Here is a 26,011-nt window from a genome sequence, read left to right on the forward strand (position 1 = left end):
GAAAGCAGAAATTTGACCTTTCATACAGATGGACAAATATCACTTTAGAAAGCATAACTTTGATCTTTCATACAGATGGACGGACAGACATTATGATGACATACCGTACCTTCTAAATAATTTCAGACACATTTTCAGAAAATGTATACCACGATGCCTTGCGAGGGCTGTTGTTTTCAGTCTTACGCTCTCTGTGGGGAGTAAGGGATTACTGGTACTTGATCAGTGACAGCTGTCCATGCCTCTGTCACACCTCAACGAGATAGACTAAAAGGTTCTCTTTTTGTGAACGGTTGTAAGAGGCAGAGATGTACGCGGTGATGCGATGTCAAGGTGAAAAACAAAGAAAAAACAAAAACAAAAAAAAAAACAAAAAAAACAAACGCACAAAGTCCATGAAGATGGGCTAAGCACATGTTTGTAATTACTGGCTTTTCAGAAGTGGATGTACTCTCATCACTTTACATGGGGTGTATGTTTTTTTTTTCAATTTACTGCAAGGAAGATACTAAAAAATTTTGCAAACGTCAAATACAGTAAGAGGGAGAAATTCTGGACAGAAATTTAATAACAAAGTTAGTGTGGGAGTGTTTGTAACCCTTAGTGATTTTACTAGATAGACTCATCTGATATACTGTGACCAACACTTAGAGATTGTTCCATTCACCATAGGGGTGACTGACCAATCCAAGTCAGGTGTTGGAGACTCCTGCTGATAAAGGCCTGCTTCCAGTGAATAAAGGTTTTATTGCCACATTAATAATAAAACCTGATTCAAAAGTTTTTCTCACAGTCGGTAACTGGTCATTCACCAGCATATGTACATGTAGACTAGGCCTGCCAATAATTTGAGAAAGCCGCTTAAAAATACATTATCAGCTGGATACATACAAGCTGTGAATTTCCATAATATCTTAATCAGGCTTTTGGTTGTGAGTTTGTTATCAGGTCATAATTTCTAAAGCCAGTACCTATCCTGGTTGTTCTGCACACAGTCTTGATTTTTTGCAATCCATATACCCAGATACACTTTCCATATTTAGCCTTACTAACGTTCAACTGAAGAGTTTGTCAAGCTGCTTCAGTTTATTTGCAATCGGAATGAACTGAGTGAGGTTTCAACAGAATGGGATATTTAGGTACCTGTTAATATGTTTATTGATAGCGTGTCATACTCTGCATCACTTGTAACTTTTGAGCATACCTTTAGAGTGATTAACAGATAAATACATATGAGAATTTGACAATTCTTCTCTTTACTTCAGACATTTGTTAGGACACAGAACCTATACATTTAGGTCTTACGTCTGAAATGACATCTGAGCCTCGCATGTCCCAGAGCTGCAGGTGCCAGATGAAATCTAAATGGTTTGTATTCTCGTCCGGGTACTGGGAAATCAGGCCTTTCAGCATTTCAGTTGGATCTAACCACTTGAACTTTCTGTGCAAACTGTTTATGCACTTTCTGTCAAATTAGCACTGCCTTTCACAGCAATACTTACTCTTCAGAGATTGATATTCTCTTATGGTTGTCTGGTACATAACAAGTGAGCTTTCAATTAAGCCATTTGAATGTGTTACAAAGCCCTGTTTATCTAATTTAATGACATATATGTACATACATTACTATCTTTTTCTTGAAATACCTGTGGTAATATGTCACAAACTATCTTTTTTTAAGTAATCTAAAAAGGTTGTGGCCCCCACTCCTAGTGCTCTTCACTGAGACGAGTTGTCAGATGTATGTCATGTTCCCGCCAAAGTAGACATCTGGTCAGTAAAGTCTGCCAATATGTCCGGCGCTCGTGCTTTACCGCCACGGGTGTTTTATTCACATATGTAAGCCAGCATTGTTAATTCAATGATTACATAGCAATCATCCACGTCCTATTCTTATTTGGGCCCGATACACGAATGGCGAGGAAGACAAGAGGTCAGTAGATTCAAGACAATCCTGCAGATGTAATGCCTAATGCAGAGGGGTGTTCAATGTTCACCTATAAATAATGCCACACTACCATCTACTTTAAATATCGGATAACAGAGTTTGTAGGACACAGCCGGAAATGACATTGTGTGTGATATTTATTTATTTTTTTTTTTTTTCATTTTTAAACTCGTGTGTATTCTGAAAAAGTACACTGTGAGCTGCCGTGTATAAGCTGTGGGGAAAGGCTGGCTTTATGCACGTATACCTGGTCAGACCTACACTCCAGCGGGCAGGCTGAGATTGCCGGCAGTGAGCGCCTCGGGGGAGACTCCTCTGATCTACCTGCTTACTCTCAGTGAGTGTCAATTAGCAAGTGTGTGTAATTATTAAGAAGGTACGGTAATTCCTTGTCCGTAACACAGTGATTGCATAAAAAGGTTAATTTTCTTTTTGCTTACCTGGGAGTCTAAGGAAAAGGTACACGTCTCCCTGTTCCTTCTTAGCCATGATCCCATACACCTTTGGATCCAGAGTCTGAAAAGTGGCCAGGACTATCTCTGGTAGCCATCTTAACAGAAGGTCAGTTAAGGACACCTGTACACAACAAATAATGGAAACAGTCAAGCATGGAACAAAAGAAATCATAAATGTATATAATCGGAAGTCCATTACCTGTGCAACTTCCCTATGGCTAGTCTCCACGGCACTTTACACATTTCTTCCATCTCCAAAACATTATGTGACGTATCTACGAACATTTTTTTTCTTCTCTACTGTGCAGCTAATGTTTTAGAAATGGCTGACGCATGGTGGGATCCAAACGCGGTCGTGTTGACTCAAACAGACTTTGAAAAATTAGGACAACAGGGAGTTTTGTGAAAGGACAATAATGTCCTTGACAGTAATTGTTTTAGAGTTGCTTGGAAATATAAAAATCGTCAATGGGTTTAGAACTGCATAGCAACAATGATTGGCCAAATCCCCGTTTTTAAATATGGAGTTTTTGATTTCAAGGTGTGGCTAGTTCTTGTAGCAGCTGTTTTCATTAGATTTCCCATCATTCCATTCACAATTTCCACTCAAGAGGTTGGCATATTTCTCACCAGGTGGTTTCGACAGATGACGTAACATGTGTACTGTGCCGTGGGGACTAGCTATAGGGAAGTTGCATACTTCTAGGTAATGGACTTCTGATATGATATACCATCAAAACTGAACCCTACAATAATCAAACAGCATTACCCTAAAGCGTGACAATTAATCACCTGGTTTTAGTGCAGCTACATGTACACCTCGCCTCCCCCCAATGCTAGCACGTATCATTACCACACCTACTTCAACATACATATAGAAGCATGATTGCCAATGTCCCCCACCCCCCCAAAAGGATGTTGTTGCACTCCTCTCTATACACATTCAAAAGTTGCTGTGAAGAAAACATTCATGTTTTGTCTCTGCACCCAGTAGCTTGGTTTATAGCATGTACTTCTATATATTCAATGTAAACTACATGTATGATATTATGTTCAAGGAGAACAAAATGTAAAAATTATGCCAAAATGAGATGGAAGAGCAACAAAACTTATTTTCCAGTATGCATGGTTGTTAATATTTTTTTAGATTTTTTTCTTCAGGAGAAAAGGGTATTTGATAATATCTATGTATAGTATGGTATTTGGAGCCACCTTTTTGGCACTTTTAGCGTTCTTGCATAATAATGTTCTAAATGTTCTTGTTACTTGGGTTAATTGTACCACAAACTGTGCCCAAAAGGCTCGGATATATTAGCGTCTGATTATTCACGCACCTTATACAGCCCAAATAGTCGTCCATTCACGCGGTCCAATGCCACTCGCACCCACATAGGTGTCCCGTCATACCACATGATGTTCTCCAACATGGTAGGATTGCGTAGTATGATGTACTCTCGGCCTAGTCGAAAATTGCTTGTTTCCTAATATCAAACAGATCAGAAGTTGACATAGGCATACAGCAGACCAGATGCTGAAACTGTTTCAAAGGTTATTAAAAACACTGAAAAATTCAGCTCTGAAGCTGATCTACAGGATGATGAGTTAACCACAAAAGATCCACCCTCACCGATGCATTTATCCCACCCCATCCACCCTCCCATCCATCCTTTGAACTTGCCTCCTTAGGCCATGTGCAGGCCAGGCATCACAATATAGCTAAGATTGACGTATGATCCGAGAAAGTAGATTCAAAAGGTATAAATTCCAGCTGACCACAATTTAATCAGCTACAAATATCCCCCATGCACAAGTGTTTGAATTTTGACATTTAAATCAATGGTTTTGAAGATTGATTTTCAAGAAAAACATACAACATTTTATAGAATGGCCTCATGACAAAGTATATGTAGGTCAAAGGTCAGTTGCGCTGAGCATATACCCCATCGGTGGATACCGTAATATCAGGGAATCAAACTCTGCATAAAGTTTCACTGAAAAAAGCTCACAAGTTCTGAACATTCAATGCCTTCAATTCTTTTTTAAGGTAATGTTCCAGTAGCTACATTACTTAGCTTATAGAGTACAATGTTGCATTAACTTCTTTTTCTTTCAGGTTGTTTACCTGTTGTTCTGCATGTAGGCAGGCGAATGTTTTGAGGAATAAAAATTTCAATCTCAACAAATTGAGTTTAATATCTTGGATTAAATACAGACATGATGTTTATTTTATGTACATGTAAGTGAAACATAAAAAATACAAACCTCAGATTGAAACAAAAGTACAACTTGTAAATACAGAGTGTTCACCATTGCCTCGAAACACTCCCAAAAGGCTTGCACAGGGTTTTGAAATAGTATCACTTTGGAACGGCAGTCTGAAAAAAACATTTACAAATTCTGTATTTCACCTTTAATCGAACATAAAGTTTGTCACTATATATATACACAGAAAATATGATATAGGACACAGTTATCACAGAAAGTCTTGAAAACGGAGAAGATGAAGTTCAACAATGAGGATGTGGCACTGACAGACAATTCACTCTGAGTAGCCATGTTGTAGAAGCCCTTATGAACTCAGCCAATCACAAGCGCTGAAAGTAACTTTGTCAGGTTGAGCTGGCCAGAAAAAGATCTCGGGATAGTCACTGCTTGAAGACAATTATTGTCACTTTGCATTATATTTCTTTAGCAAAGTGAGATTTAAAACCAAAATGTCTTCCCAAAATCAGAGTGAAAGAGTCTGTTTTCAATCAGAAAGTCCTGATGTTTTCAGTAAATTCCCTGAAGTCGCTACAGCCAGCTAGGCCAAATGCTTACAAACATGTAGGATGAGGACGAACAGGACTGCTAAAACATGACGCTTGTGTCCATGAACATCGCCCTGACCAAGCACCAAACTAAAAGAAACATTCTAGGGGAAATCTATTGCACTAGCTCCTGAACAGTGTAGTGTGTTCACTGGCTTAGACAAATAAACTGTCATGTTCACTGAAGCCAAGCAGACTTTGATCTGTAAGATTGATAAATATGTTTTTCTCATTGTTGTCCTTGTGCAAAACTCTCCGTTGTCATAATTTGATTTTTGAAGTCTACATCAATTTCTCCCACCATACATCAGCCGTTTCTTGAACTTTTACTGCATAACAGACAGAAAAAAATACATGGCTGCACAGATATGTCACACAAGTGTGTTAGAAATCAAACGAAAGCATAAAGTGTCACGGAGACTAGCTACAGGAAGTTGCGTACTTCTAGGTAATGGACTTCTGCTTTTATACAATAAAGCTCTTAGTGGTTGTGTATTCAAAAACATATTCAAGGCACTTACTAAGTATTCAGCCAACTATTAAAAGCCTAGCTTTTGAAATCCAGCTCAACCAATGAGACTGGGCGTTCTTATCAAGCTAATACAGCATCAAGATAGCAGGTTGAAAGGCGAAGTGCAAAGCTTTGACTTTCACAAAAAACTATACTGTTAATTAACAGACTTTTTCAGTTAATATTTGATAACATTACAGATGTTTCCATTGTGCACATAATTTATTTAATTATTTTTAATACAAATCTTTACTATATTGTCTAAGGTAATCTTTCAGTATGGAAAATCTCCAGTGCTGACCTTTCCTTAGTTTTTAGAATGTTTTAGAATTGGTGGCCCAGCTGTCATTAATGTTTTTGAAAAAATGGACTTGTTTTTGTGATGATTGTCAGATTATGAGCTAGGACAGCTTTATTTGACATCACCGCATTTCAAAATAAAAGACGGCACGCCGACGCGGCGGAAGGACCAAGGAGCCTCTCACCACTGCCATCGCTGTGAGTTCAAGTCAGGTCATGTTGGCTTTCTCTCTTGCCGTACGTGGGAAGGTGTGTCTGCAGCCTGCGGATGGTCGTGGGTTTCCTCCCACCGTAATGCTGGCCGCCACCATATAAATCAAATGTTCTGAAGTACGACTTAAAACACTAATCAAATAAATAAATAAATATATTAAAATCAAAGACAAGAGTGGTGGAACTTACAACTTAAGTAGTTAGGAATGTGACTTAGGGGTCTCATTGAGGAGCCATTTTTTGAGGTTTTAGAGGAGTCGTTTTTTGAGGTGATGTGGTGGTGACGTCACACCTGCCAGCCCGAAGGGCTGGTAGGTGTGACGTCATCCCTCAGTTGTGGGTTTTTTTCCACGCCGCGGGGTGTATGTGTGTATAGACGAGTGTGATATAGTATAACCGTATAACAGTATAGGGAAAAAAAGAGCGAAAAAAAGAGGCAAAACGTCGGCTTGTAAAGTCGAGTGGGACAGCTCGAAAAGAGCTCCCGGGCGCCAAAACGAGCCAATGGGTGAGCCGGATTTGCCCCCAAACTGCCCAATGGGGGGCCCGCAAAACGGACCAATCAGCGTGCGAGAAGAGGTTACGTAAGAAAAAAACGAACCAATCAGCGCGTGGTGAATTTCCGCGTGGATAGGTAGTATAACCGTATAACAGTATAGGGCATGTAGGTGACATGTATAAGGGTGTACTCCCCAGCTCGCTGGCGCAGTGGCTGACGCAGTGGCTGGTTGACTGACTGGCAACAATGTATACAATGTATTCAAGGCGCAGCCGATCAAAAACCACGTGTCCAAACAAAAACCACGTGTCAAAACAAAGCACAGCTGACAACAGTGTTGGCCGGACTGCAGGCTGACTGGTGGGTAGGATCGCTCAGCGTGTCTTTGCAACACTGTTCGCCCAGGAAGGCTCACTGCTGCAGGCAGAGGGTCGGTGTTATGAACCGTAGACCCGGTCGGTGGGATTTTTTTTTGGGTGATCTGCCTGTCTGTCTACCTGCTGGTTGTGGTAGGGATGGATGGATCGACACCACACCCAAACATGCACGTACACTGGAGACTCTACTATACTATACTCTACTCTACTCTATACTATATATAGGCGGTGTAGTGGAATAGAGCACAGTAGAGTATAGGGGGAAAAAAAAAGAGAAAAAACTTGGATCAGAAAATCTCGAAGCTTATAAGAAACTTGGAGGAGATCAATGTGATGGTATTTCACACATATTTTCAGCATCTATATTTTCACCAACATCCACATATTTAAGCAAGATATGTAACAGCCATTTCTTAAACGGTTAAATTCAATTATTCTTTATCCACTAATCTTAACACACATATACACAAGACAACCAAATGACCATGAAGGAGAAAACAACTACCAGGTTATATTAAAAAAATTCTTTTTTCAATGTTTTATTCTTTTCTATCAAAAATCTGAAATACAAAAGGATATACCGAAACATAAACTTGCAGTACTTGCTATGGGGAACCTAACAAAGCCCATACGTGTAAATGATAAAAATGATATTGAAAATAAATGATAAATGGGTGTGCTGAACAGCTAATTTGACTTTGAAAAGACCGGTCAAAGCAGGTGTCAAAATGTCTGGCTCTATTAGTAGAGATTGCCAAATGACCATCGAAGAGACCTAGCCTCTGTATAAAGTTAAGTTCCTACAATAGCAGAAGGTATACATTCGAAAAATTAATCTGTTATTTTTAACAGAAAATCTGTGATCTGAATGATGCTGGAATGTATTGTGTTATTACAATATAATATTCTGCCATATTCAACATAATATACTGTTAGTCTAATGCTAATTTTATGTGGGATTAATAGAATACGTGTTTTATATTCATCTGATATTCATCAGTTTTCATCTGATATTTTACATCACATGTGACCCGTTACAACTCCGGGAACAAGAAGATTCGAAGAAGGAAGAAGTCATTTAACAAGTCCACTCTGATACGGGCATCTCGTCCAAGGTCACGCCCCTTTCTAGCCCAGGGTCATATTGGTTATCAGAAATGAGAGAAAAAAAACAGAAAAAAACCAGGTCATCCATGGCTTTTCACAGGATCTGTTGGAAGCGTTCCACAGGTGGGTCGGGGTGGTTGGCATAGCTCGGCTGGGTGTAAGGACATGGTGGGCTAATGAACTCTAGGGCTGCAGCACAAAACAATAAACTCTGACAATTCTAGTTATGCAAATAGTTACTTTCCTGGCTAATATTCATTCAAAATATACTTGGGTAACCGCATGCGTGTATGTATGTGAGTATTTAACCATTCATTCTTCAAACGAGTTGCTAACACACACAATACCTGATGCATGTCACAAGTGCTTACATAACGGCAAACAGCTCAGCTATGAATAGTAATTTCCAGCAATTAAGTTTTTTGCAGCATGTCTTATTACATATGATCCAGTAAAGAAGTTTTTTTTATACTTTTCATATACTGTTACAAACATGTAACATGAGATAGCTCTTACTTTCTTAAATCAAGAAGCAAAGCTGGTTCAGGAAAGAAACAAGACATCAAAGCATACAATGGCCACTTATTCAATGAGGTATCATAAGTGAAAAAGGGTAGAGCTTGGGCGGTGAAGCATTTGTTTGTCTTTCCTTTCTTATCTGGACACTAACTTTACCTTCAAGAGGCACACCTAACTGCATCAAAGTGTACTCTGCTGCAAAAACCTTTGCCCCCTCAACAGTAGGACACAGTTTATTTGGGGTAAATGGATTACGATTTGGAAACTGAGTACCGAGAGCTGGTATGGTGATCTGAAAGACAAATGTACTTTACCATAGATTAACAATGTAAATGCCTAACATCAACTTCTACATATACTTATACATGTATAAACCCCAACCACAACATTCTTTTTTCGATTTACTTCAGATCAATTATTTTTATAAGATAATTTACTTCTTATTCTTTCTGGTACACATGGACATGATTAATTGTATAAATAAATAATAAAAAAAGTTACATTCCAGCAAAAAGAACTTGATTCTTATCTCTTCAAACAAGTTTCTTATCAACATTTTGTTGAAACCTATGGTAGTACCTTGTACAAAAAGAGCTCTAAGAGCTGTTGGGCACCACTTCCACCCCTTCCCATGAGAGAATGAAGCTGGTATACAGGACTTCCCCATCCATTCTTCTGACAAAGGTCATCGAGCACCTATAGTGAACATCGTTACATGCATGACATTCTTGATTTACTGAAGCCTCACTAGGGCAATCGGGCTATAAATTAAAGGTAATTAGTAAAACAAAAAATTCTTCCACAAAACAAAATCATGGTCAAAGGTTCAACACAGAGCCTTGCATTATGACAACTTTCAATGATAACAAAACAGCCAATTTTTTAGCTATTAACACACCTGATTAACGAAATTTAATTCAAAACTCATTACATGTATAGGAAATATTAGATAAGAATTAGTTTCTAAGTATGTTCCCTGTTACTTCAAAGTTTAAACAAACACCCATCTTCAACGAAACTGAACTAACTCACCTTCTGGTTAATTGCACAATCGGTTCATGTCTTTTAGTACGGCGTAGGCAGATTATAGATTTTAAGACTGCGTAATCCTTTAAGCATGCTTCAGAATAAGTTGCAATGCGCAACTTTTTAATGGGATATGGGACCGGAAACCTTCTGCATTGACAACGATACACACCTCCGCTGGATGTTTCCTAAAGCCACACCCCCTCAGCATCATCCCTCGGCCTCGCACAGGGCTTCTGATGCCCATGGGACCTCGCCCTGCCAACGCCCTGCTAACAGTACAAAAAAGCACAAATATTCCAGCTATTTCATGGTAAAAATTATGTGACTGAGCCTTCTTAAAGTTTCTTCTTCTGCTTTTCCTCCTGAGATGTTCACATAAAATCAAATATATTGAGCTATTCAGGTTTGGTTGATGAAACTTAATGCTTCTTTGTATACTTACATGTAAGAAGCTCATAAAACGTTTTTTTGAGGACATTGCATGGATAACACATAAATGCAACTTCTTTCACGTCAAATGACTCTATCAACCACAATGGTAAAACCACTAAATATGGTAGTGTACCTTTCCTACATGTATGCTGTTGAATGGAAAGCTACAGAGTGACAATTAAAGAATATAGGTCACAGGTGGTACGAAGTTCACATTAATTCTTGGCAAAAAGCAAGCCCCTACCATTCAATAAAATCGCCTGTTTTCAATAAAGCTATGCCTTGCACAGTCTTGCAAATATTTCTGCTCCGTGTGAAGCACCTTCCAACTGAAATCCGTCATTACCTCATTTTGGATTTCAGTTGCCAAAGTAGACTTACCCATGTCATTTTTCTAGTTCTCACTCTGTACTCTGTATCCATTAGCATATCAGCAGGAGAGCTACAATACTGTACTTTGTAAAAACCACTTGCATATGCTTATTTACAGTTACAGTTATTACAGACAAATCATAAGGTAAAATTTAATCTTAGGTTATCTAAGATTTCATCATAGATGATCACAACTGAAATGATTTAAAACCAAAGACAAATATCCTGTTCCTGGTCTGAAGCACACAAATGACAGAGCATCTGACACTTCTGAGAACCCTGATATTAAACAGACAAACTGGACACACACGGTGGAATATGACAACCTATGCTCTTAATTCCGCAAATATTGTTCTAAGCTAACTGATTTTTATAAAAATTCCAAGAATACAACTCTATTCTGACTGCCAGATCATCTGCTGTGCTGGATTCTCATCTGTATTCTTATATCGGGTGAACAGAGTTGTGGATTTCAGGCCAAAATAGTTCTTACCTTGCGGGTGGTGGAGACATCGGGTTGTAATACAATGGAGGCGAGTAACTAGGATCATAGCCATAGCCCTGAAAAATTTGTCACAGTATCAAGTACACTTGTCATACAACCAAAGCATGCATAACCCCCCTACCTTAACATACGAGGAACTCTTACCCTAACATAACAGAGCCCATGACCTATAAATTCATGTACAAATCCAGGTCTTACTCCAATTTCCTCCATCCATAAACCTGATCGTGGTGGAATAATGTGACAATTCTTGAATATAGTATTATACACTGATTAAAAAAAAAGTTATTATTAAAGATTTTTAGCATGTAGTTCTAATCATTTTTTAATCAACGGCCTGAAAGGCTAAGGCATTATACTACACATATGAGGCCTTCAATATTTCTACACACTGGAAAATTTCAACATCATAAGCCATCAGTGGCATTCCCTACCCTTGCATACCGGATTGGAAACCCCTATGCTTACATACCAGAAACTCTTATGCTGACATACGAGAACCCCTTACCCTTCCACTCGTGGCCCAGGTGAGTATAATTACTTGTGTAGTTCTGAGTGGATTGTCTCCCTCATAGTTAGTTTCTCTACATTGTGAAGGGGAATATACCTTCAATGGTTGACACAACAAATAATGTTATCCTACCACATGAGGAACTCTTACCCTGACAGGTGATACTTCTTTCTGCTTCCAAGATTCCAACGCTTCCGGGCCTCTGTTGTATGCTCTATCAACCTCACCCAAGTGGCAGTCCTGATTAGCCTGCAATAAAGAATTTTCATCAGTAGTAAAATTCAATTATTTACCTGATATAAATATATATAAATAATTTGGTTTTTATATGCAAAGCTTACTTCACACCTATCCTACCACATGAGGAACTCTTACCCTGACATATGATACTTCTTTCTGCTTCCAAGATTCCAACGCTTCCTGGCCTCTGTTGTATGCTCTATCAACCTCACCCAAGTGGTAGTCCTGATTAGCCTGCAATAAAGAATTTTCATCAGTAGTAAAATTCAATTATTTACCTGATATAAATATATATAAATAATTTGGTTTTTATATGCAAAGCTTACTTCACACCTATCCTACCACATGAGGAACTCTTACCTTGACACATGATACTTCTTTCTGCTTCCAAGATTCCAACGCTTCCTGACCTCTGTTGTATGCTCTATCAACCTCACCCAAGTGGCAGTCCTGATTAGCCTGCAATAAAGAATTTTCATCAGTGGTAAAATTCAATTATTTACCTGATATAAATATATATAAATAATTTAACTAGGATCAAAATCATAGCCATAGCCCTGAAAAATTTGTCACAGTATCAAGTACACTTGTCATACAACCAAAGCATGCATGAAAGCAGATTCGCTCAAAGGGTTGAACAGCTGACTTGCTTCCACTGTAGGTACTTGACCTATAAATTCATGTACAAATCCAGCCAGATATATGAGAACCCCCTACCTTAACATATGAGCAACTCTTACCCTGACGTAACAGAGCCCACAACCCTAACATACAAGGAACTCTTACCCTGACATAACAGAGCCCACTACCCTGACTGATTGATTAGCCTGCCATAAAGAATTTTCATCAGTGGTAAAATTCAATTATTTACCTGATATAAATATATATAAATAATTTAACTAGGATCAAAATCATAGCCATAGCCCTGAAAAATTTGTCACAGTATCAAGTACACTTGTCATACAACCAAAGCATGCATGAAAGCAGATTCGCTCAAAGGGTTGAACAGCTGACTTGCTTCCACTGTAGGTACTTGACCTATAAATTCATGTACAAATCCAGGTCTTACTCCAATTTCCTCCATCCATAAACCTGATCGTGGTGGAATAATGTGACAATTCTTGAATATAGTATTATACACTGATTAAAAAAAAAGTTATTATTAAAGATTTTTAGCATGTAGTTCTAATCATTTTTTAATCAACGGCCTGAAAGGCTAAGGCATTATACTACACATATGAGGCCTTCAATATTTCTACACACTGGAAAATTTCAACATCATAAGCCATCAGTGGCATTCCCTACCCTTGCATACCGGATTGGAAACCCTTATGCTTACATACCAGAAACTCTTATGCTGACATATGAGAACCCCTTACCCTTCCACTCGTGGCCCAGGTGAGTATAATTACTTGTGTAGTTCTGAGTGGATTGTCTCCCTAATAGTTAGTTTCTCTACATTGTGAAGGGGAATATACCTTCAATGGTTGACACAACAAATAATGTTATCCTACCACATGAGGAACTCTTACCCTGATAGGTGATACTTCTTTCTGCTTCCAAGATTCCAACGCTTCCGGGCCTCTGTTGTATGCTCTATCAACCTCACCCAAGTGGCAGTCCTGATTAGCCTGCAATAAAGAATTTTCATCAGTAGTAAAATTCAATTATTTACCTGATATAAATATATATAAATAATTTGGTTTTTATATGCAAAGCTTTACCCAGATATATGAGAACCCCCTACCTTAACATATGAGGAACTCTTACCCTGACGTAACAGAGCCCACTACCCTAACATGCGAGGAACTCTTACCCTGACATAACAGAGCCCACTACCCCGACATATGAGGAACTCTTACCCTGACATATGAGAACCTCCTACCCAGATATATGAGAACCCCCTACAGATATATGAGAACAACCTACCTTAACATACGAGGAACTCTTACCCTGACATAACAGAACCCCCTAGCCTACCACATGAGGAACTCTTACCCTGACAGATGATACTTCTTTCTGCTTCCAAGATTCCAACGCTTCCTGGCCTCTGTTGTATGCTCTATCAACCTCACCCAAGTGGCAGTCCAAGGCCTTCAATATTTCTACACACTGGAAAATTTCAACATCATAAGCCATCAGTGGCATTCCCTACCCTTGCATACCGGATCTGAAACCCCTATGCTTACATACCAGAAACTCTTATGCTGACATATGAGAACCCCTTACCCTTCCACTCGTGGCCCAGGTGAGTATAATTACTTGTGTAGTTCTGAGTGGATTGTCTCCCTAATAGTTAGTTTCTCTTCATTGTGAAGGGGAATATACCTTCAATGGTTGACACAACAAATAATGTTATCCTACCACATGAGGAACTCTTACCCTGACAGATGATACTTCTTTCTGCTTCCAAGATTTCAACGCTTCCGAGCCTCTGTTGTATGCTCTATCAACCTCACCCAAGTGTCGGTTCTGATTAACCCGCAATAAAGAATTTTCATCAGTAGTAAAATTCAATTATTTACCTGATATAAATATATATAAATAATTTGGTTTTTATATGCAAAGCTTACTTCACACATACACGACAGATGAGTTTACAATGGTGAAAGAAAGCTGATGGGGGAAAAATGTGGACAGGTCCCGGTTTCCGACCAAATACCTTCCACAAACTCTCAATTTGAAAACATTTGAACTCTTCCAACTTAACACAGTTTACTCCACATACTATGTTGCAAACAAACTTACCTATGGAAGAGGATGATCGCTGGGCTGTCCTGAATTACACATTTGAGACGATTTTCACGATGTGGCAGCAACATTGACCAAATGATTTCTTACCTGCTCTCTTCCTTTTGCCCATGCAACCTCAATGTAAGCACCTTCAACATTCATTCCTAGAGAGAAATATACATGACTTATTATATAACGCCTTCTCACCTTGATCTTCCTTTAATTTTATTTCTTGAAAGAATGAGGACGTAGTACAAATGCTACACATCAGTTAAAAAAGTGTTCCAGATACAGTCTACCTAGAGTTTCTCCCAAAGAAAACTTCTTATTTTCTCAAAAAATTCCCGGCAAAATGGTCCCGGGATCTTGGGTTCAATATTCAGCCTATTACATGTAACTGTTGAAACAACTTCCCTCTTTTAAACATTTGATCATTTAATGTTCAACAGCTTCTTTTCATGCTGAATGATTTATTGATTGGCCCGTTTTTACGCTGTACTCAAGAATATTTCACTTATACGACGGTGATCAGCATTATAGCATGAGTAAACCAGGCAGAGCCTGGTGGAAACCCACAACCATTCACAGGTTGCTGGCAGACCTTCCCATCCATGTTGAATGAGGGGTGATATTAAGTTAATAATAAGCTACCATAAAAGCCAATTTATACAGAAATTTATCCAAACAAATATTCTAGAGAATGCCCACACCTTATGTTTTGAAGTGTGAATTTATACTGTATGTGCTCTTCTGTAAATATATGTAAGTCTGTCCCATAAATGTGAGCCATTTCCTGTACGTAGTTGGAGTATCAAACATCCTATAGGCAAGCGATGCGTCAGTTATTCACTGTTTCATCTTAATTACTTGAGTTAGCATGTTTTCCCAATATTCTCCCTTAGATGTTGGTGGATATTCTATCATGTAATTTTCTGTAAACATCAATCAAGTGGAAAAACTAGTTAAAACATACTAATGTGCCACACGCGACTGACAAACGAAAATGAACTTTTACTTATCAGAAACAGAACTATCCGAATGGAAATATATCACACTCTATAAATGCACACAAAAACTACATTCGCCTACCGATAGAAAAAATATACTTCCGTTAATGCATTTGTATTTATCCAAAACCAATCAACACAACTCCAAAATAAATAATTTTTCTCACCATTAAGTTTAGCCATGGCCTTGATAGCAGCATCTTTGTCGCTAAAACGAATGAATGCATAATCTCTTATCTTCTTTACTCTTCCCACAGCGTTGTCTCTTCCCACAACTTGACTGCACAGCTTTCTAATTTTGTCTTCTGTAGTTGTCGACATAAGGTTCCCCACGTGCAAAACCACCTTCTGTAATACAAATATGCACAACATAAATATTATTCCAGTCATACAAATATGCACAATATTAATGTAAAAGATGACGACGCATCAGTGCTTTTCAGCCATAAGTGACTATATTAATTATCACCACAGCCTCCCATACAAAAGAAATCACTTGTTGCAAGAAATGTTGCGCGCGCGCGCGCACACCACCCTCTCATGACAGAAAATGCAACAAATGCTGCACGCGCGCACACCACCTTCTCGTGACGGAAAATGAAAGAGCAGACGATAAGAAATTGCAAGAAGTTACGCGACATTTTACACATATCCACCCACACAAAATGCCCCTCTGATACAAAAAATTTTAGTTCAATTATAACTTTTCAAATAACGGCTTACATAAAGGTCAAATTTGTTTGGACTGTGGTACCTACTCGTGAATTTTACAACTAACCAACCGATATTTCCGACGTCTGGTGCCGTCTACATTGGCAATTAAATGTGTTTTAATTTGCAACGAAGAGACAACCAAAAAAGTTTCTACAGTGGAAATTACATGACTTACAGAAGAGTTGCGAACACACAAGAGCTGGCCTTTACGAATTTCGTAGTTGTGAAGCTCCTTTACCGCTTGATTCGCGTGTTCTTTGTTAGTGTATGTAACGAATCCATATCCTCTATGGGGTCCAAAGCGGCGGTTCGTTACGAGTTTCAGTTCGTAAATCTTTTCTATCTTCTCAAATACTGGAACGAGCTCGTCTTCGTAACAGTCTTTTGGAATACCTCCGACGAAAATTCCACAATCCTTTAAAGGAGCCCGGCTTTCCCAGTCGGGAGGTGGACCGCCGTACTTTCTTTCCCGTTTTTCTCGCCGTATGGTGTATCCTGTTCTCGCCGTAAGGTTCAGCAAGGCTTCGTTTGGCTCCCGGGTCACACGACGTGGCAAAGCCTCCTCCGCGGACGCCATACCTACACCCTACTCCACCCTGCTGGTCCCACTGCTGACGAACTAGAAGTAGGCAAACTGGACTTTGCCACGCACGTGCGTGGACTTAGAAGAGCCCTACAGCGCCATCTATGATGTCCAATAATTATTGTTTTATTCAAATTTACATAGAAAAGGCATCAAATCCAGAGAATATGACCGCAGAAACGTGTAAGGCAACATATAGGTAAAAAAATAAGCTGATAACTTGGAGGGGCACGGTTATGTAGCACTCGCTGTGCCACTGCGAAAGCAGTTCACCCGTGAGTCTCAAGTATCGAAAATTGAACTGTTCATAGTACGAAATGTGAGAAGAGCCCTACAGCGCCATCTATGATGTCCAATAATTATTGTTTTATTCCAATGTACATAGAAAAGACACCAAATCCAAAGAATATGACCACAGAAACGTGTAAGGCAACATATAGGTGAAAAAATAAGCTGATAACTTGGAGGCATACGGTTATGCAGCACTCGCTGTGCCACTGCGAAAAGCAGTTCACCTGCGAGTCTCAAGTATCGAAAATTGAACCATTCATAGTACGAAATATGGCATGTGTTTATACTTCAGTGAGTGTTCGGCTATACCAACTATCTGGGTGATTGAAAATGACCCGAATCCAATCTACTATCGCTGACATCGATTTGACAACAGGCATTGTCCTGTGTAATATTCAAAAATAGAAAAAACAAATTTTGTTTTCGCGTGGTTCTAGCTTCTGCATTGTCTTCTAGAACAGCTTATCATGTTCCAGGCAAACTTTCGCACTGCGACGTCCAAGACAGACCAATGAGCGCGACAAGGAGTAAAACGTCGGCTTGTAAAGTCGAGTGGAGCAGCTCCAACAGCTCCATGCTATGCCAGCTATGCCGACCACCCCGACCCACCTGTGGAACGCTTCCAACAGATCATGTGATCAACCATGGATGACCTACGGTACATATATATTGATCCGGCATTTCAATCTTTCAGACATGGATATACATGTATAACTTAGATTAGGGCCTGGAAACTAAACACCTGCCTAAACATGGCTCGCATGAGAAAGGTTTGTATTATAATGTGTTATAATAAAGACCGTATATTTTGACAAATAGAGTTAATTTATTTTCTTTTTTTCATTTTGAAATTTCAGTTTAATTTTCTATCATCTGTATCGATCAATTATACTGCTGGTTTAATATACAGAACCTGTTAAGTATACATGACACGTCTGAGTAAAAGTCAGACTTACCTGGTGACCACACCCGCCTTGATTACTATAGGCTTGATTCTGGGATCGACCATGGCTGTAAGGAATCAGTGACAAATCCGAACGCTATCTGAAGACGCCGCGTTTGGGCTTACTCTTCAGGAGATGCACTTACAATTTCTGCTTTTCTGACTGCTGTTGTTGTAGCGATGAAAGCGGCTCCTGCAAGATGGCAACAGTACCGAACAGCAGACGTTCATGATAAGACCGGAAGTACATCAACAACAGACGGAGCAGTTACCTCCCGTATTCCATATTATACTGATAGAGTAAAGCGTCCGCAGAGGCCCACTGCATCCACACGTGAACAAATACATATACATGGGGAATGAAAACCATTACTGAAAACAGAGCTAAAAAAATACTGATTTCTGGACTTCTGATAACGTTTGTTTCACCCATAGAGCACACATAAAAGTGTACTTGTTTGGGTGTTTATTAAGTCTCGGATTAAGGCAGTCTATCTTAATCCCAGATTGAACTCACTTGAACTCTTTGATAATTCCTGGTACAAATTATCCAGTTTCTGAGTTAAGAAAACAAGTTTTTAGAACTATAATCTATATGTTAATCTACTACATGTATATGACATGTGACCCAGGAACCTCTCCACACTGGGGTCGCTGTGAGTCCAGTTCATGCTGGCTTCCTTTCGTGCCGTACATGGGAAGGTCTGTCAGCAACCTGCCCATGGTTGTGGGTGTCCTCTGGGTTATGCACAAATTCCTCCCACCAAAATGTTGGTCGCCTTTGTATAAGTAAACATTTCTTGAGTATGACGTACACCACCATTGCCCAATCAAATCAATAAATGAATAGTAAGCAAGGCAGGGATGTCCATACCACGACCATGTTAAAACTTCCAAAGATAATTTGTTCATTCCTGTAATGTTGTGTTGGTGTTAAAAAAGTGTTCATAATAATAAAATAAAAAATAAAAAAAGCACTTACCTGGCCCTGTTCCCCACGTTGATGGACACGCCAGTCCCACAATCGGTAAAAAGTTTTACCACAGGCAATCGCACACACGCTCGTTGTTTTTTTCCATGCTCCCGCTGGCAGCGCACCAAATGCTCCCGTCGGGAAAACGCCCGCCCGCAGGTTGGGCAGGTGAACCCTTTTTTCTGGGGTTGGTGGTGTGCATGGTGGTGAGGGGTGGTGGTGCGTCTGCTGGTGACGCAGCCAGTCGTCCCACCGACTGAAGTCCCTGGCGCACATCATGCAGGTAAACGGCTTCTTCTTCTTCCCTTCACCTGTATGATTTCCATCTCCATCTCCAACCATTCTCGCGCGCGGATAGGTCCGTTTTGGGGGCCGTCCATTGGTCCGTTTTGGGGGCAAATCCCGCTCACCCATTGGTTCGTTTTGGGCGACAAAGAGCTCTTTTCGAGCTGTCCCACTCGACTTTACAAGCCGACGTTTTGCCTCTTTTTTTTCACTCCCACTACCACCACTGCCCCTATACTATACTCTATTATACTACACTCCACTCTAGTATACACACCCCGTCGTGGAAAAAACCCACCACCACCACTACCTGACACACACCTGACACGTCACAGGTGTGACGTCACTCCCAGCCATGCGCAAATAAGGCAAACACAGCAGAGCAGATTAAAATGACTGCATCTTGGGAAGGACAGTCCAAATTACCGAAAAGCTCCTGATTAACCTTTGAATGACGAAGGCAATTCAAGAATGAATAACCATTTATGCGCATGTCTCATAAATTCTTGAATAATGTTGAGTCGTACATGTAGCGATTGGACCATATGTGATATAGGGGACAACAACAATAAATCTGTACTTCCACTTCACTGCCAAATGTTAACAAGAATGTGAAATAACCCACCTTCCAGCTACAGGTTTTCAAATGACTTAATGCTTGAATTAAAAAGTATACATATGCAAAAATAAAACAAGCATCATTACGTTGTCTTTTTTACCTGAGACACGCGTAGTGATATCACCCATGACCTAACCACTCCCATCACCATCCGCCCACGCTAAATAGTCCCCCTTACATAACTCGTTCTCGCGCACTTATCTACATGGAGTAGAAAAAAACACATCCACATGTCACCTACATAATTACACGCAGTAGACCATATCACTTCAACGAGTCGTCTATAACCTAAAAATTTTTTTATACATAATACATAGGAACCATCCAGATAGGTAGGTAGCCGTGGCTTGTCAGCTGTGGTTGATCATGCGTGGTTAATCACAGCCCGACTGGTTGGTAACACTGTATACAAGACCGTCTACGGTGAACAGCACGGTCGGTTGGATGCTATGCCTGCCTGGCTGACAACAATGTTTAGGCAGGCTGGCAGGCTGGTCGTCGCTCAACAACCGTGCGGCTCGCCGGACCGATTTCGTTGACGTCCGCGCTCCGCCACAGGCCAGGTGGCACGTTTGCCGGATTCTCTGGTCGGGGGAGACCCCTAACATATACACTACAACGTGTGCGTTACACTGAATCCTTATCCATTAAAATCCATATCACTGCTTTGATATAGGATATACTCCTACTGTGGCTTGTTGCAAGCAAAAGTGTAAGTATATCTGTCAAAAAAAATATCTATTTCCCAGCAACCCTTATCAAGGCTAAAACCCAACAGCTCTTGTCAGGGCTAATCATTTACCTATCATTTACCACCATGTATCGGAGTAGGCGGGGGCCTGGGAATGTGGTGTGAATGTCTGTGGTGAAGTTTGGAGCAGCTTGTCGTCTATGGCTAATAAAAAAAAAAAAATGCACCAACCTGTATGGTTCTCAAAAAATACGACGCGCCATTTTTTTTTGTACCTGAGACACGCGTAGTGATACGTAACCTCACCACTCCCATCTCCATCCGCGCACGCGAAATAGTCCCCTTACAAAAGCGAAAATAGTCCCCTTACATAACCGATTGGTCCATTTTTTCTTACGTAACCCCCTTCTCGCGCCGATTGGTCTGTTTTGCGGGCCCTCCATTGGTTCGTTATGGGGTAAATCCCGTTCACCCATTGGTCCGTTTTTGGCGACCAAGAGCTGGCCCACTCAACTTTACAAGCCTATTTAGTGTGCGAGCCAAACATATGATGTCTGACAGTGTGCTGATATAACACAAAACTTGTTTAGATTTCGACCGCGGCCCGGACAGGAAGCCAGCATGAGCTGGACTTGAACTCTCAGTGATTGCATTCGATATCTATTTAACAAATGTTTTCTGTATTGTTTTATTTTCACGTGACAATTGCGTTAGATAGTCCATTTGCTTTTTTTGTTTCAGATTTAATGCCGAACGCAACAATACTGTACATATGTACGATGTTGGGTTGGAAGTAAACCACCGGCGTTCGTTAAGTCACCCACAGGCTTTCCCGCACACGACCGGCAGATATTGGTAAAAGGCTAGTGATCCATACGGTCATACATCATTTGAAGAACACAAGTCATAAGTAGAAAACTATTCGAAATTTTACGTGTAAATATGTCCCTTCACCTGGTTGCAGTTAGCTATACAAGACATATCATTATAAAATAAGTTTCGAAATAATAAATTCACTTTAATAATATACTACTACAGTAAAATCTGCACACTCATAACCTGATATTAAAACAAATGGAATTCATATGAAGAATTTTACTAATGCGACTTATCTGCATGCATCATTCAAAAGCCAGTTTAAAGACTTAAGAGTCTAATAACCGTTAACACTCTTTGTGTGACTGAAAAGAGTGGAAATGTGGGATAAACTGTGCCTTTTTGTCCTGTTGTTAAACATTTTCATGGCAGAAAATGACCCTGAACAAAATAAGGTATCTACTCTAATAAAACCGAATTGAGATACATGTGAAAAGTTGAATTACGCCCAAACTAATCTTGTTGTCAGTCACTTCTTCATTGCCACGGTTGTCAGTCACTTCTTCATTGTCACGGCTATAACCCTTGTTTCCAGTTACTTCCTTATTGTCACGGTCATAACCCTTCTGATCAGACAACTTTTCTTGACGGGAGTTATAACCCTTGTGGTCAGGCAATTCTTTCTGCCTGCTTTCATAACTCATGTGATTAGACAACTCTTCTTGGCGTGGGGTTATAACCCTTGTGGTCAGGCAATTCTTTCTGCCTGCTTTCATAACCCTTCTGATCAGACAACTCTTCTTGGCGGTGGTTATAAACCTTGTGGTCAGGCAATTCTTTTTGCCTGGTATCATAACCATTCTTGGCGGTGATCATAACGATTGCGATCAGGCAGTTCGTTATACCCGCAGTTTTAATCCTTGTCATCACATAAATCTTCCTGGTCATGGTTATAACCCGCATGATGACGCAGATCTTCTTGGCGGCGGTTACAATCCTTGTAATCAGGCAATTCCTTATAACCATGATTAAAAGAAAACACAAAAAAACCGGGGATGGATTCCATAGTAAGGGAACAGTATTATTAGTATTCTTTACAGCAATGTACAGGTCTGTAACACGGAGCGTTGATAGACCTCTGTTAACGTGGGATGAGCAATCTCTACGTAATACGCTTGAATAGGTCGGGAATCCTCGACATGCTGACAGACGTCTTCAGTGTACGCTTGCAGCACCTGCAGTCGTCCCCCGTTCACCCTACCATCCGCAAACATACTATGAAGTACACTTGTGTAGCTTTGCAGGTCGGTGACGACAGCGACCCAGTCTTTCCATTGCGGCGTTGTACGGAGCTTCGCCAGGCTAGAAAAGACATAAAGAAGACACCGTCGTCATTCTAATGCCATCACCGACCGAACCCTAGCCACATCAATCAAAACGATAGATAGGTAGATAGATAGATAGATAGATAGATAGACTATCCCTTCACCAACAGGTAAAGACAATAACCAACACCAAAGACCAGGGTCGTCAACCTGAAAACTTTTTTTATTTATTTTTTCGAACTCGAACAGTGAACAAACGAATGAACGAATAAATACATGCTGTAAGTGTCCATTATTTTGGTGTCACGGTGAGAAATGTCTCGTGATGACGATTGTATCGCCAATATGAAAGTCCTGACACTGGTCAATGTTTATAACGCGCACCACCCTAGTCATCTTCCTGTAAAAAACACACATAGGTAAAAAACAAAACGAGAATGTATGAAGGGAAAAAAAAAAACAAACAAAAAAAAAGCTGGGTAAGGGTGGTGCGGTTAAAACAAAAACACACTCACTCGGTCATCGTAGCCTGGGTGGTCTGGGTAGCCTGGGTAGGCTGGTTGGCTTGGTTGTTAGGCCGGATTGTAGGCTGCTTGTCAGGTGCAGCGAGGTTGTTGGTTGTCGTCAAATACTCCACGTACATCTGGGCGAATGCCGGGTTCGATTTGTTGATCGGCGTCTCATTTAAAAACTGCCGCAGTTGGTCTTTCACACTCTTCTCCACAGCCCACGGGAGGGAGGCTGCCTTACGGGCCTGGCGCATGAACTTGACCAACACAGGTCCCTCTTTCAGGTAACGCATACGGGCCTCGTCCACGATACTCAGGGCCAGCTCTCGGTTCTCCAGCAAGGGGGGCCGGGGAGGGGATGGATCGCTCGCGGTGTTGGTGGATTGTCGACCGTACACATCGCGCTGTAACTTGAGGAGGTGGGGTTGGAGAGCTACATCGTAAGCTTGCCACAGCAAGGCTGTTAGCGCCGTCTCAAGCTCAGGGTTTAACGGGTCCGCCTTTTCCACCTTTTCCACCTTTTCCACTGGGATGTCGGGGATGGTGGGGGTTGCAGTAGCAGTCTCCTCATCAGCAGTCGTCACAGCAGCCGTCACAGCAGCGGTTAAAGCAGCACTCATAGCAGCATTCACCTCACCTCCAGTCCCTCCAGTTTCTCCAGTCTCTCCAGTCTCTTCAGTCTTCCCCTCCTCTGTTTCCATCATCTCCATCCCCGGCTCTTGGGGCTCTTGGGGGTCTTGGGGCTCTTGGATGTCGTCGTTATCGCCAGCCTCGATCACCATCAGCACCAAGGCGTCGATGTCGGGGATGGCCTGAACTAGTTTTTGCCAGTAAGTCCAGTACTTGAGCGTGATACCCTCACTCGTCGGGTAGAGTCGACCGTTCGGCTGGTAGGCTCGCCATTTCTTCACATGAACGTACAGGGCACCCTCCGAGTTCCTCAGCGTGGACAGAAAGTACCCGTTGGAGAGTGGCTCCCGCACAGGTAAACCGACCTCAGGTAGATCAGCAGCCAGGGTCTTGAGCCGAGTCCACCCCACCCCGTCAAGCCTGACGCGTTTGGGTGGAGCGTTCGGGTCTGTCGGTGATTGGCAAATCTCAATCGTCTCGTCTCTACACACCCCCACCCACAGCCAGGAGGCCAGCTGTAATTTGGCGAGAACCTCGCTGGGTAAGGGCAGGCATACCTTCCTCTTCTTCTCGGGAGGTTGTTGTTGTTCGGCTATGGTGGATAGCCGGGCAGGTACAGACGCTGAGCGTTTCATCCTGATGGCAGCATGCAGGGGGTTCACGGTGGTGGAGCGTTTCATCTCGCCAGGTAGGTAGGTAGGTAGGCAGGTAGGTAGGCCGGTACAGGCAGGTAGGTAGGTCGTGTAGCAGTCTCTTCTCTTCTCTTCTCGTCTCTCGGCAGGTCAGTAGGTCGGGTCGTCAGCAAGCAGGTCGGCAGGCAGTCAGGCCGGTAGAGCGTCAGGTGCGTCTGAGGCTGCCGGTCGCTGTCTTCACCGGCTTTTATCCTATCCACGCGGAAATTCACCACGCGCTGATTGGTTCGTTTTTTCTTACGTAACCTCTTCTCGCACGCTGATTGGTCCGTTTTGCGGGCCTCCCATTGGGCCGTTTTGGGGCAAATCCGGCTCACCCATTGGTCCGTTTTGGCGCCAGGGAGCTCTTTTCGAGCTGTCTCACTCGACTTTACAAGCCGACGTTTTGCCTCTTTTTTTCTCTCTTTTTTCCCTATACTGTTATACGGTTATACTACCTATCCACGCGGAAATTCACCACACGCTGATTGGTTCGTTTTTTTCTTACGTAACCTCTTCTCGCACGCTGATTGGTCCGTTTTGCGGGCCCCCCATTGGGCAGTTTGGGGGCAAATCCGGCTCACCCATTGGCTCGTTTTGGCGCCCGGGAGCTCTTTTCGAGCTGTCCCACTCGACTTTACAAGCCGACGTTTTGCCTCTTTTTTTCGCTCTTTTTTTCCCTATACTGTTATACGGTTATACTATATCACACTCGTCTATACACACATACACCCCGCGGCGTGGAAAAAAAACCCACAACTGAGGGATGACGTCACACCTACCAGCCCTTCGGGCTGGCAGGTGTGACGTCACCACCACATCACCTCAAAAAACGACTCCTCTAAAACCTCAAAAAATGGCTCCTCAATGAGACCCCTAAGTCACATTCCTAACTACTCCCCATGCCCTGACTTGGTATGTTCCTTTCGATTCTTTTACTTAAAATTTATTTTACAATAACTTACCCAGAATTTATGTCGTCAAACAATATTTTGACCTTGTTACTTTAGATATAACAATTTTAAAGTTATTTGAAAAGTTGGCCTATAAGTCAAAGATTGCTTCTTGATCTCGGAGCCAGAGAAGTAAAGTAACCATCCTATAACAGCAGCGTGACACCAAGACAACATGTTACACGACAAACATATAGGCCTAAGTTAAACTGGCTAATAAACTTTAATTTGTCAAACCCAAATTTTTGTTCTGTATGTAGTACGATGAATCATATACGACCAAATGACCAAAGCAGTGCTTGCACAGTGCATGGATAAGCTTCTCACAGTTAAGGTTGTGTATGTACAGAACCACCGCTGGCCGAATGTTTATACAGCTCTATCGACGAAGGTGGATTATAGCTGGGAAACGAGATAACGGGTTCGAAACCAAATCTTGC

At 41.2% G+C, this 26,011-nt stretch overlaps 3 protein-coding genes across 4 annotated transcripts in view; all 3 read right to left on the reverse strand.

Moving 5' to 3' along the window:
- The window catches only part of LOC135480744 (uncharacterized), a 47,691-nt gene that overhangs the window by 17,149 nt on the left and 4,531 nt on the right, over nt 1–26,011 (reverse strand). The window contains exons 2-4 of one of the 2 annotated variants that reach the window (XM_064760665.1): nt 4,666–4,778; nt 3,738–3,884; nt 2,389–2,524 (exon numbers count right to left, since the gene is read on the reverse strand). In XM_064760665.1, the coding sequence (XP_064616735.1) occupies nt 2,389–2,524; nt 3,738–3,884; nt 4,666–4,713 (331 nt within the window). In that variant the 5' untranslated portion in view covers nt 4,714–4,778. Of the gene's footprint in view, nt 1–2,388; nt 2,525–3,737; nt 3,885–4,665; nt 5,191–26,011 lie in introns of those variants that run through there. The other variant, XM_064760664.1, reaches the window with a different exon arrangement.
- Nucleotides 7,629–16,859, reverse strand: LOC135480824 (APOBEC1 complementation factor-like). The gene is made up of 14 exons (XM_064760751.1): nt 16,458–16,859; nt 15,736–15,916; nt 14,670–14,725; nt 14,211–14,300; nt 13,827–13,940; nt 13,361–13,459; nt 12,189–12,287; nt 11,964–12,062; nt 11,739–11,837; nt 11,066–11,133; nt 9,938–10,037; nt 9,319–9,435; nt 8,896–9,031; nt 7,629–8,409 (listed from the first exon to the last, which is right to left on the reverse strand). Exons 1-14 carry the CDS (start codon nt 16,857–16,859, stop codon nt 8,315–8,317), a joined length of 1,755 nt encoding a protein of 584 aa, XP_064616821.1. The 3' UTR covers nt 7,629–8,314.
- LOC135480595 (gastrula zinc finger protein XlCGF52.1-like) lies at nt 16,616–20,062 on the reverse strand. Its single transcript, XM_064760467.1, has 3 exons — nt 19,082–20,062; nt 18,113–18,292; nt 16,616–17,809 (listed from the first exon to the last, which is right to left on the reverse strand). Exons 1-2 carry the CDS (start codon nt 19,484–19,486, stop codon nt 18,242–18,244), a joined length of 456 nt encoding a protein of 151 aa, XP_064616537.1. The 5' UTR covers nt 19,487–20,062; the 3' UTR covers nt 16,616–17,809; nt 18,113–18,241.

Source organism: Liolophura sinensis, chromosome 13 (assembly GCF_032854445.1).
Source record: "Liolophura sinensis isolate JHLJ2023 chromosome 13, CUHK_Ljap_v2, whole genome shotgun sequence".
NCBI classification, from domain to species: domain Eukaryota; kingdom Metazoa; phylum Mollusca; class Polyplacophora; order Chitonida; family Chitonidae; genus Liolophura; species Liolophura sinensis.

Coding starts and splice junctions, on each gene's coding strand:
- LOC135480824 (XM_064760751.1), bottom strand. CDS start 16,859: ATGGCGTCCGCGGAGGAGGCTTTGCCACGTCGTGTGACCCGGGAGCCA. Junction 11,838..11,963: donor AAGAAGTATCATATGTCAGG/GTAAGAGTTCCT, acceptor TCTTTATTGCAG/GCTAATCAGGACTGCCACTT. Junction 10,038..11,065: donor ATGTCTCCACCACCCGCAAG/GTAAGAACTATT, acceptor TTGTACTGTTAG/CAGGGCGTTGGCAGGGCGAG.
- LOC135480595 (XM_064760467.1), bottom strand. CDS start 19,486: ATGGGTGAGCGGGATTTGCCCCCAAAACGGACCAATGGACGGCCCCCA. Junction 18,293..19,081: donor AACGTGGGGAACAGGGCCAG/GTAAGTGCTTTT, acceptor GCCATCTTGCAG/GAGCCGCTTTCATCGCTACA.